General features: G+C 25.4%; 2 protein-coding genes and 2 non-coding genes across 15 annotated transcripts in view; 3 read left to right on the top strand and 1 right to left on the bottom strand.

The window, feature by feature from the left end:
* Nucleotides 1-10,432, top strand: part of LOC126904877 (uncharacterized) — a 35,750-nt gene extending 25,318 nt beyond the window's left edge. For 3 of the 4 annotated variants that reach the window (XM_050684216.1, XM_050684215.1, XM_050684217.1), the window contains 3 exons: nt 1,477-2,085; nt 5,932-6,484; nt 9,598-10,431. In XM_050684216.1, coding sequence (XP_050540173.1) covers nt 6,125-6,484; nt 9,598-9,771 — 534 coding nt within the window. In that variant the 5' untranslated portion in view covers nt 1,477-2,085; nt 5,932-6,124 and the 3' untranslated portion in view covers nt 9,772-10,431. Of the gene's footprint in view, nt 1-1,476; nt 2,086-5,931; nt 6,485-6,797; nt 7,103-9,597 lie in introns of those variants that run through there. The other variant, XR_007703842.1, reaches the window with a different exon arrangement.
* LOC126904869 (protein madd-4) overlaps nt 1-13,089 on the bottom strand; it is a 104,070-nt gene that overhangs the window by 22,726 nt on the left and 68,255 nt on the right. For all 9 annotated transcript variants that reach the window (XR_007703839.1, XM_050684189.1, XM_050684188.1 and 6 more), the window contains exons 7-8: nt 10,350-10,482; nt 3,918-4,023 (exon numbers count right to left, since the gene is read on the bottom strand). Coding sequence is in view for 8 of the 9 variants with exons in the window: in XM_050684189.1 (XP_050540146.1) it covers nt 3,918-4,023; nt 10,350-10,482 (239 nt within the window). In the remaining variant the exon portion in view is untranslated. The remainder of the gene's footprint in view (nt 1-3,917; nt 4,024-10,349; nt 10,483-13,089) is intronic.
* Nucleotides 1,068-1,157, top strand: Trnay-gua (transfer RNA tyrosine (anticodon GUA)). The gene is given in 2 exon segments: nt 1,068-1,104; nt 1,122-1,157. It is a non-coding gene; the product is annotated as a tRNA-Tyr (tRNA).
* Nucleotides 2,345-2,434, top strand: Trnay-gua (transfer RNA tyrosine (anticodon GUA)). The gene is given in 2 exon segments: nt 2,345-2,381; nt 2,399-2,434. It is a non-coding gene; the product is annotated as a tRNA-Tyr (tRNA).

Below are 13,089 nucleotides of genomic sequence, written 5' to 3'. Positions count from 1 at the left end.
AAAAAAAAAAAAAAAAAAAAAAAAAAAACACATCATAGTAAAACCAATACCTTCTCAGCTTCGCATCGAAGCTAAAAAAACCCAGCATAATTGACACGTGGTATAGTAGGGTCCAGTATAAATTTAAGCAGACAGTGATCATAAAAAACGCTTCAATGCAAATCTGTAGTTAGTGCTTTATTTTAAAAAATTGGTGGATTATTCCAAAAACAAGGAGAGTAATATCTCTAACTATTTGTGATAATTTGTCGTATTGTTTAAAAATATTGGCCAATGACAGTCACAAAAAAAATCATATAGTAAAATATTTTAATATGAATAAGAAATTTTTTCTCAAGAGGGGACACTACAGTGATGAGATCCTTGATATTTATTAAATGTATTCAATTCAATTGAGATAAAAATCAAATGAACTTAAATTTTTTTTTAACCTTAGAAAAGAATTAAGAAAAAATGCAAAAAAAAAAATAGTTTGTCGAATACGATATATTTCGTAAAATATGCAGTATTTCCGGAATATTTTCAAAAGTTAAGTTGAAAAAGTTGACTTTTATAAAAAAAGTTTCTATTTTGAATACCCCTGTGAACAGGTTAAGTGTCAAATTTAAAAAAAAATGATATCAAATGCAAGGGGAATATTTATGATTTCAATATAAAAAAAATTTATTTTAATTCATTCCAATTTTTATAGCAATTTAAAAAAGCGAGGAAAAAGAAGATGGTATTAGTAAATTTTTTGAAAAAATTTATGTAAAACTTTCATGTAAATGTAAACATATTAAATTAAATATTACAGTTGAAGTTTTATAATTTTAGAAGTAAATACAATTATAAATAAAAATTAAAAATAAACAAAGGTAAAATTAAAATTTTATTGTATTTAAATTTTTTGAGATAATTACTTTAACGCCTTACTATTTTTGAGTGGTCAATTTAATTTACGTGTATGTCAAATGGTTTACTAATAATCACTAAAATTGAAACTATAAATTCGAAAGTATATATGATAAAAAGCGAAAGTAAAAAATTTAATTTAAATAGATTTATGTTGTTGAATAGCAGTATCACCTTCGGTAGCTCAGTTGGTAGAGCGGTGGACTGTAGTGTATAACAACATAGATATCCATAGGTCGCTGGTTCAAATCCGGCCCGAAGGAAAATTTTTATTTACAACTTTTCTAGTTAAGAATTATAAAATACTTTATTAAAGCTTATTTTATTTTTGGGATCTTAAGTTTAATGTGATATTAAAGTGGCTGAATCTGTATTACTTATCTGATTTATTTTACCAATGAACATTGAATTTTTTTAAAGACTTAATAATTTGCCTAATTTATAAGTTAAAGCAAAATACTATGTTACTTAATATTATTGTTAAATTGTTTTCATTATTATTAATGAAAATTAAAGATATGTATAAATTTTATAAATATGTATGTTAATAAATTTTATAAAATTTTATAATATTACTTTTAGACTATTTGGATATGAACTATCACAAAACTTTGATATCATTCTGATTATACTCAAAATTAAGAATGCTATTAAATTTCATTTTTCAAAAGCGAGATGAACATAAAGAGAAGAATAGCACAAGCAAAACAGGCATTTTACAAGAAGAAGCACCTATTCCACGCCAAATATTGTTAACCTATATATCAGAAAAACTCTTATAATGAGTTTTGTATGGAGTATAGCCCTCTATGGGGCAGAAATATAGACAGTACTCAAAGCGGAAAGAGAAAGTATTGAAGCTTTGAAACATGGTGTAGGAGAAGAACACTGAATATTTCTTGGACAGAGAAAGTTAAAAATGAGGAAGTGAGATAAGAATGAACGAACAATAGCAATATGAAAAACAATAAGAGAAAGGAAGAAAAACTAGATCGGACATATTATGAAAAACAATGAATGGAAAACGACAATAATAGAAGGAAATATAAAAGGAAAAGCTGGAAGAGGTAGACCAAGAACACCAATTGTAAAACAGATCATAGAAGACATAGGGAAAACCGATTATAAGGAACTGAAAGTGGCTGTGATGGATAGAGACTAGCGAAGAGCAATCAAAGTAATTTAACCAATGTAAGGATTGAAAAAAAAATTATATTTCATTTTTCTCGCCAATTTTATATTGCAATAGGACAAAAATCAAAAATTCAAATTATAAAACGCCTGTCAATTTAAGGAATAGTAAAATTTATATACAGTAATGCTACATGAATCGCTAGTGATATAATATATATTCGCCATTATTGTAGCATTTTACAAAATACCCTGAGGTATTTAGAGCGAAAGTAAAAACCAAATTTAAAAAGAATTATCTTGTCGTTTCCATACATCGCCTTCGGTAGCTCAGTTGGTAGAGCGGTGGACTGTAGTGTATAAGAGCATAGATATCCATAGGTCGCTGGTTCAAATCCGGCCCGAAGGAATCAAAATTTTTATTTAGTTATAAAATTACATTTATTTTTTCTCAAAATTTAAGGTGACGTAATTTTATTTAAATATATTCAAACTTTACATATTGTTAATGTGGGTATAAATAAATATTTTATTCTTTATTTTTTTTAATTATACTATATATATAGAGTATTCAAAAGTAAGAAAAGTTGTTACAAACAATGAGAACAATAAAAACTCGTTTCCTTACTTACTGAACATTCTATATATATTACGTTAATATTAACACTATAAATTTTTCTTGGAGTTTTTATTATTTAATGTGTAAAAGAAAGACGTTATGAGTAGAAAGTTATTTTTAATATTTTTTCGATAAAATTAATAAAATGAAAAATAACAGATAAATATTTTTTGTAAATTTATGGCTGTTTAATTTTAATGTTTAACTTTATTTTTTTACCTCAATATGAATAACCCATAGCTATTAATAAAAAGTAGGCAATAATTGTCGTTTTATTTTATTCTTTGTTCAGATTGCACGATGAAAAATTAGGATATATACATTTAGTACTAAAAACAAATAGTAGTGCTTACTAAGCAGCAATGTGATGATCGCTATACATAATGTCTATCGATGTTGTGCTATCAATTACGATAGTTAATGATCGCCATGGGACTGTATAAACTTTTCGGTCAGATCACTGCTACTAATATTTTCAACTTGGAAACTATCGTTAATATTTGCACACCTTTCACATTTCACTAACAATTGTTGTTTTATTCTTACAAATGTTTTATTTCTCAATTTTATCAAAGCACACATGCCATGTTTTATTACATTGATTTAATATAAACTACTCCAATTTTATCAAATTTTGTATTTTTGTGGTTATTAGAATTTATTTTAAAGAGTTTTAATAACTAATAGATACAAAATTGTACCGAAATCAAGTATATAAAATAACTTAAATATTACTCCATTATTCTTTATTAATTCAATAAAGTAAAAGTTTTAAAAAACCTAAAATAAAAAAGTTTCGGGTTCGAAACTCGGTCACGGGCGGCTTCATTTGCCGAACAAGAGATCAGTTCAGTAATTGGAGTCATCATCCCACTCTCTGACGACGGACTAACCACCCATCCTGGAGTATAAATGGTTAAGAAAACCTCCTCCTAGGGGGAAGTCGCTATGACCCTTATAATGGACTAATAAAAGAAATAAAAAATTAAGTAAAAAAGATCACATTTATGTGATTGTATCTTTTCAAATCAAAATTTATTTTACTTATATCACTCTATTTTATTTTTCTAAGTTCATGCATTTTACTTAATAAAAAAACGCCTACTATTCTGTCTAAGTGTGTGTTACCAGATTTCGACACATAAGACATTTCACTGTATTTATTAATAATTTATTGAACAATTTTTCGCCAATGTAAGATGATACATACTTGAATATTCTTTTATTTTAATTTATTTTTAAACTAATTTAAATTCATATGTAATTATCTTACTTTAGATCGAGTACCATTTGTTTCTTCCACACAGTAGACATGTCGCACTCTTATTCCACCCCCGCATGTTTTGCTACAAGGACTCCAATTGTCATCAGCAACCCATCTTAAACACATTAAATGTACAAAATAATGACTAAAAATAAAAAATAATAATCGTTACTTCTTAAAATTATTACTTTATAGTTGTTTCTGGTTTATTTAGGAGATTAAAATAACAATTATAGATCAATATAGATAATTATAAATCGATAAATTTGATCTGTTATTTTGAAGTTTAGTGTATAAATTAAATAACAAAATTAATTTAAAAGTTGCAAGTGATACACTTATTACCCCGATTTAAATTTACTCTTTCATCAATTAATTTAAAGAGTATCATGATTATACTAAACATTTTATGTAATAAGAGATGTATAAAAAGATTACCATAACTAAGTACAAGACTTGTCGTAGTTTTTTCGGTAAGACTTTTTACTCTTTTTTTTTTATTACTATTGTGTGTTATGTTTTCAAAAGTTTATTTTTTATGTTTTGTGACAAAGAAAAAATTCTTCTTTTTATTTCTGAATTATCTTTGATTTTGTTAAAAAAATTTACAACACCAAATATTTAATATTATAATTTTATTGAAATATATGAGTGATTTATGTATACTTGAAATTCTTAGGAATACACTTTATATTATTATACTCGAAAATTTACCAACAGTTTTTTATTCGATTGAATTACTACTAACAAAACTTGGATGTCAAACCAAAAAAGGTATCCACGATAATTTAAAAATGTTCATTTTTGTGTTATAAAAATATACAGGGTTTCTCAGATGTATCTTTTGATCTAATTATCATCACATTGAATTTTTTTTTTTTAATTATTACCTTCTTAAACTACGTTAAAACATATGTTTACTATTCATCTCAAAAAAAAAAAAAAATATAGAATTTTTATTTCTAATAAAATTTTGAAATTGCCATATCTTAGCCCTATTTTAACAAAAAAACTGTGCTGGTTTAATGACAATTTAGAATAAGTACTGTATTTGAATCCATATTTCTGTATCGCCAGTGAGTGCATCCCGTACTAGTATACATATACTCCATTCGCTTTTCATACTCTCTCTATGCATCTGATACACTTGTATATTTGTAATTATGCTAATACTCTTTGAAGTAGTATTATATACAGTACATTTTACCTTTCAAGTTAATAGTTCAAATTGAAAAGGGTTCGAACATTTTAAATGAATGCATTATTGAGTTAAAAAAAGAATAATATTTTATTAAATTGTTAACAATCGTCCAATTGTTTTTAAATAACTCAACAAATACGATATCTAAGTATCTAAATGCGAATTTATGGTTTAAAGTGGGGCTACTAAAATATCATATAATAGAGCTTGATAATATATCTCGATTTGGAACGCGAAACATTTATATAGGTGTAGCAGCACGGTACTTGTTTGGGTAGTTTATATTGTTTCCTGTCGTTGTTAAAAAGGGCTGGGATAGTCACGGTAGAATGTTTTATGAGCGGACAAAAACGGTTGTTTATTTTTGCCAAACTATATTTTTGGATAACAAACGCTGTAAGTGTTATTTTTTGTTTGCCGACTTTTACTTTTATTTACTTTGAAAACAAATCGGAAACCAATTTCGTTTGGTGAAAATTGGCTTGATAAAAATAAGAAATAAAAAAAAAGTGTGAACATAATATTTACTTGCATAAGTGTCGTGTAGCATTTGTCAAGGATAAAAAGTGTTTTAGGTATTTGCTGTTATATTAAATGCCTTTTGGGTTCAAAAGTTTTCGAAATTTTTGCATAAAAATGTACCATCCATTAATCAATGAAAAATTATTATATTTTTCTAAATATCATGTATGTATGTTAATCTCGATTGTATATAATAATGTCCTAAATGGACATAAAATGAGACAAATTTTATAGATTTGAAACTAAAGTCATAATTTTAAAATACATATTTGCAAAAGACTTCTTTTTTTTCGATTACAGGCGACGTTTATGGAAGAATAGCCAATAAATGAATTTTTATCGAACCCTATTCATGTATCATGTTATGAGTATATAAACATCAAATTCTTTACTGGCCATAAATTATTTTATAACGGTATCCATTAGTTACCCGACTATAATCATTGATTTTGGGAATTTAATAATCAAATTCCACGTGAATGTATATTTTCTAATGTATATTTATACACTTATATTTATAACAGTTCTAATTATACCATTTACTATTCCGAGCGAAACATGTAAAAAAAATTCCACCGTAATAAACTCTACTAGAACTTTACCGGTGGAAGAAAAAATGCTGGCATATCGTTCGATGGCCGATGAGTACTATCGGATGCAAGCATTAATTGATGTTATCCGGTACAACAGGCAAAAATCAGCTTCTTTAATGGAAGAATATAAAGAACAATTGGAAAGAGCCAAAGGCAGAGCTCAAAAGTGTGCTTTTGCTCTTGAACGCGGACAAAGAGATGTAGCAAAATGGACAGAAAGGGCAAAAACTGCTCATTTCCATCTTAGAGACAAACATCAGGTACGTTAAAACTAAAAACGAATAATTTCTAAGTAAGGCTTTTTAATGTGATAAATCAAATTATTACACTTATAATTTTTTCTGCTAAAAATATATTACCGGTAAGTATGATTTAGGTTTAATTTATGTTTAACATAGACATGTGTTTGTATATCATTTGTGTAAATTACTCATTTTGATTAATAAGTACAATAACAATAAACCATAAATAATACATATGAATATGTATGACGAATAATTAATGATTGTCAAACTTATTCTTATGAATAGTTTGTATTATAATACATACAACTATAGTAATTATTTGTGGCATTTGTGTAAAATTATTCCTATTTGAAACTTATACTGAATACAAAAAGACTACACAGACGCCAATCAGCTTTACATATTAACTTTGAAATTGTTGGTGAAAACATTACGACGAAACGGAACTTTTACGAAGTTTAAATAGTTGAGGAAAAAGTTTTTATCACATCACACGTCTTAGTTTTAAGTTTAATACCATATCTCTTGTAAAAGTTTTTTTCTTTTTGATAGTGATGAAATCTTAAATATTTTATTAGTGTCATTGATATGTGTTACCATCAGGAAACGATCAATATGAACTCATAGAGAAAAGTGTGTAAAATACAACGTTTAGTTTAATAATTGACAAATCTAAAACGCGAGCTTACTATTAATAGATAGACTAGCAATAATAAAATTCAATTTAATATAATTTTAATTGAAATAATATTAGGCACAAGTGATAAATTTTTATTAAATAAAAATCAAATACAGTTGATAATTTTAATCTCAATAGTATTAAGACAATGCTCTCACAATATTTTAAAAATCATTTCTAGATTTAATGTTTTTAATAAATTATGTGATTCAAATTTATTAAAGCTGTTATTTTCAATAACTCCTCTACAAATTTATTTGTGTATAAAATTCAAGATTTAGAGTTGTAAAAAAAAAAATCTTCAAATATACTAAATTGTAAACATTAAATTTTATTTAAAAAATTCTTCTAAACTACAGTGAAAAATATATCATTTTTCTGATGCAAGAGTTATTTAAAAAAACACATTCTTATGATCCAATGAATCAATTTTATATAAATCATTGTTATTTTTTATTTAAGTTACGTTAAAAATTATTCTAAGCCTATAACTAAATCTAATTGAACAAATGACGAAAGTTTTTGTCAAAAATACTTTCTGGTTTTATATGGTGAATCATGTCTAGTTTTAAATGTGTTTTATTTGGACACCCATTAAGATGTAAGAAAGTTTCGTACGCTTTTAAAACTGTTATTCAAGTGTGTAACTATTATTTCATTGGTTTATTTTCTAAAATGTATTTTGATCACATATCGAATCTACTGTTTCGATATAATAAAGATCTAACTGAAACATTTAAGAAATATTATCGTACATTATTCAATACAATAGACACGTATGTTCCATTTAAAGATCGTACCATTGAAAGCTTAAGTCTACATTATAAAAACATTTTACAGAAACACATTGTATTATTGTTACCACTATTAAGTATTATTAAATTTAAGAGAGTATATATCTCGATTCAGTTCTAATTTTCAAATATTTTAATAGAAAGTGTAGTTAATTTATAGATAAACTATGAAGACCGCACATTTTTGTCATGCCAACGCCTCAGAAACTAAGAAATTATGCTGCGTCGTTTTTAAAATCAATTAATTGTAATTTATAATGATTTTGATTGGGCTTAACCAAAAAGCAATTTCATACAGTTTGATGAATGGCAAATGTTTTTTAATTGTTCTTTGGGATTTCGAATAAAATATTATAGGCTTGTCCCGTAATGTATACAAAATAATAATACATTTCTCCCGAAAATGTGAAAAATGTACAGTATAATATGTAAACAAAAAATTTGAGTTATGTAATTAAAAAAAATATGATATTTAAAATCTTTGTTACAAAATAATTTTGTTTAATAACCTTTTTGTACAACAAAATTTTTACACAGGGTCATTATAAAACAATATAAAAATGTATGCCATTATATAAATTTACTTCTTCAATAGAGGTGATTTAACTTTTATAAAAATTTGAAACGTTTACTGAAATAAAATTATCCAAAAATTAATTTAAATATTTTATTTTTATTTTATTTTATTTATTTTATTTTTTAAGGATCTATTCATTCACTGTTTCGAATTTCTCCAAATGAAACAGTAAAATAGTTTGTTCTTTAATAAAAAACAAAAAGTTGCTCATTTTTTAAAATTTATTTGTCGAATTTATAAAAATATGAGGAACTATATTGTGTATAAGACCACAAAAATATTATTTAAATAGTACATGTTTAACTGTAATCGAAATTTAACGGAGATGAAATAATTTTCAAATAGTTTTAATAGCAAATAAGTTCTCTCGAAGATCTAACACATACGTCAAGTATAAACTTTATAGAATAGTTCTGAAACTACGTTGATACTTCATTCGTTAATTTAAAATCACAAGAAATTACAACTATGCAACTAAGTGTTCATTTTTTATTTACCTTATAAAACATTCATTATTACTATCAATGGTTATATGAATAAATATAAACGGAGAATTTTTTATAGCAAGACAGATTTATCTAAAAACAATAACAACGTTAAGAATATTATTTTTAGTATTTTTTAGTTTCATATATTTCTTGATATATAAATTATTAAATTATTAACTTTTAATATAATAATAATAATAATAATTATTAATATATTTTTTTTATTTATCCCCTATAATTTTTATGAGTGACAACCTTGCTTTAAAATTAAAAAATGTAAAAATATATAACTCAAAAAGACACAAAAATTACTAAAAAATTGCAGATCCGTAAGATTTTTTAATTATTGTTATTATTTTAGGATAATTCTATTGGTTAGCGATACAATAATTATTAAGTAAAAAAGCACTATTTTCTTAGATTTTATATTAAATTTAAAAGATTTATAATCTAATTATATCATATAATGCAATAATTTATTGTGTTATTTTTAAACAATAATTCTGTAGTCATTTTTAATGAAACATCATTTTAGTTAATTATTACTACCATCATTATTTATAATATTAATATTGAACTTATACTTTTAGGCTATGGAGGAAGCTGAGATTATCGAGTCATGCATGTCATCATTAATATTGTCAACAAATTTGAATACATTTAATAAAGATAATGAATTGAGACTTAAAGAATCTAGTAAAAAAATGATTGAACAAGGTATTGTAGGGTTTTTAAAAAACTACACATCTGATTTGGCCAAATAATTGTTACTATGGTTAAATATTTAATCAATTTCTTTTAACTATAACATTCATCATAATGATTTGTTAATTTATATTATTTAAAAATAGTTAATAAAGGCATTTTATTTAAATATTGTATTATTTATATTTTGTAAAATAATTTTACTGTGGAAAATAAATTATAACAATGGGAAACTGGTGTCACAGAGACTTTAATTGAAATTATAATCCCAGCTATATAAAGTCTCGGTGAGATTTTCCCACATGAGTTTTCTAGCTAGTTAAATTATAGATGCTTTTATTGTACATATTTTTGCTACCGTTATAATATTTATGTACTAGACTAAAGTTTCGGTGATCTCATGGTGACAACTGCTGTGCTTTTACCGAGAAAAATTCCACGATTCATACCCATACTAACACATTTGAGTCTCTTTTGCACTTGAAAAGGGGTTGCATATTTAATGTACAAAACGTGTCTCAGTAGCCTATTCGGATGGAAAACATAACATATACATATCACCTATAACTACTCACAATGCTAACGAAAAAATCGTACACGCACTGCCAAGCCTAGTGCCTTTTTTATGTCAACTTACTTGGGAGGACAAGGATGACTATTACATTCTACTGACAAATCACTACTCGTTGGCTTTTCGCCTGGGCAAAGATCAGCATCCACTTCAACGCCAGTATCTCTATTTTGGCATATTATTCTAGTTACTTCGTAACCTAAAAAATCAAAATTTATAAATACCTTAGTGAGATTGTTATTAATAATTATGTTTTAGGAATTTTTTTTGTCATTCTAACACACTCTTTTACTAAATAAAATACATTTTTCTTTAATCAATTCAAATTGCATGCTCAATATAAATAAAGTACAAATTTAAAAAGTACATAATACAAGTTTTAAACTAATTGAACTTAAATTTAATGTATTTTTTCAGATAAATATTGATTATCATTGCTAAACATAATTCTAGAACCAGAAAAAAATAAGCTATAGTCCCGGAAAGGATGTTTTAGTAGATCCCCAACAAAAAAGTTTTGTTAGTATTTAACTAAATTAGAAAAATAAAACCCTTAATCTGGGATCGCACATTTCATTATTTAACGAATATACTTTATCAATAAATTTAATTTTAATAATTTTAGTATGATTTTGATATAATATATCATGAAAGTAATTCTACTCAGCAAATGAATATTAATAAGTTATTCGAAAAAGTTAAACGACAAAACAATGAGTAATCGATTTATATCAAGTTTATTTGTCTGTTATTTAAGGGATGGGTTACCAAAATGGAATTTCGGTAAGTTCTTTTATTTCGTATAAAAAATTAATCTTCATTCACGTAAACTGTATTCTATTCACAGAACAAAAAAGTTATCTAAAATATTATTTGTACTAAAAATGTAACAATAGCAACATAATAATACAGTTTCTACAAGTTTACGAAGTCTTTTTTAATAAAAGTATACTATATATTTCGTGTAGTACATCAAAATATGTTTTACATTGTATAAATACCGAGTGTGGAAAGTAAACCTTAAAAAGTAATAACACTTTTGCGGATGTCGGAAAAAATATATAAGCCTTATAGTATAGGTATTGTTTTTCCCCATAAAATTCTAAAATATTTTTTATTGTGTTTCAAGAACAATACATTTTTTTGATATTTGATTTTAGATTAAAATGTAAAAACAACAAATCGTATCGCCAATTAACTGATTTAATTTTTGTCTTACCACATCGTAAACTTTTTTGTTAGTCTTCAAATTTTATTTTTTTTCATATTTTGACTTAATGTTTGATGATGATTTTTTTAAGAATATTTTTCTCGAAGACATTAATATATCTATTTATTTTTTTTTATAAAACATCTCTCATAAAGCGTTGTTAATATGCAACACTAGCTCAGTCATGTGATGTTTATATGAATTTATAAATAATGTTGATTTCCCAGTCCTGTTGTAAATTACTATCCGTAGAATGAATAATCATATGTATACGATCGAGTCACGTAACAAAATAAGGATGTCCGATAAAATTGGATTTGGAAATTGGACCTTATTGACATTTAACACCGAAACAAAAGAAAATACATTTACTTTTTTTCACTCGAAAATGTTATAAAAAGCTGTAGAGTTGTTTCTGACAGTCAATTATTTTAGTAACTGATCTTTAGAAAATAATCTATTATTTTTCTACCTTTGTATTATTTTACATCAGTCTAAAAAAAGTAGATCCAACATATCGTCATGATAACGGATTAATCGATAGTAACCCTTTTCAAACGTTTACTCTATACATAGAAAATCATCCGTCTGGCAAATTAACGTAAACTGTATTTTAGCGATTTTCATAAATAAGAAAAATATATTTAACGACATTTCTTTTAAGTGTATATATTTTCAACCTCTGTATAATTATCGTTCAGTATAATAAAATCTATACAAATTACTGACGTAATAATTCATCGCACAATGTCATTATCAAAATATAATGACACTGCAAAGTGTGTGGCACTAGTAAAATAGACTAGTATTGAATTTGAGAAGGGAATCGATTTGAAAGGCAATAAAAAAATGTTTACACGTAACTTGGATGTATGTATGTATTCCTATACGTGTGGAGTGATTTTTACAGCTCCTTAGGGATATAATTTTATACTTCGACAACGACAACGATCTGTCGTGTTGGTAACTCAATCCATATTGGTGAAGTACTATGTTTTATAATTTATAAAAAATAAAGTTATATTGCATTCAGTGTAGTATAGAAGTTCTAATATACTATTGTTATACTCTTCTGTTAAGTACTTATACGTGTATTAAAGCTTTTATACAAAGTTGAAATAAGCGCGTTAATACATTATAGTCCATGAAAAATAGCTTAAGCCCTTTTTTAAATGAATAAGGTTAAAACCAGAAACGCAATGTTGTCAAGTTGGCTGAACATAACAGTTTAACTGAGTTAAATGAAGAGATAAAATATATTAAATAAGGATTGAATCAAAGTTAGATTTCAGAGGTAGGTAGATATTTTTTAAATTCATTTTCATTTGAAGTAGCCTTGGGAGTTCGTTATAATCGCGAGTTAAAAAGTATTCAAATTATTCTTATAGTTAATGATGAAAATATTTTTATAAATATATTTTCAAAAATTTGAGTAGAAAAAATCATAGAAAAACAATAATTATACTTTTAAATAATGTACAGCTTGCAGTTATTTTATTTCAAAGATTGCACAAACAATAATACAAACAAATGGCACTTCTATAACAAAGAGATTTTAATGGATTACATTTTCAATCTCTATAGAAAGAAGACGGC

This window comes from Daktulosphaira vitifoliae, unplaced genomic scaffold (assembly GCF_025091365.1).
Source record: "Daktulosphaira vitifoliae isolate Bord-2020 unplaced genomic scaffold, ASM2509136v1 Scaffold_4, whole genome shotgun sequence".
Lineage (NCBI taxonomy): Eukaryota > Metazoa > Arthropoda > Insecta > Hemiptera > Phylloxeridae > Daktulosphaira > Daktulosphaira vitifoliae.
Note: the sequence above shows the minus strand (reverse complement) of the source record. Positions and strands in the feature narration are given on the sequence as shown.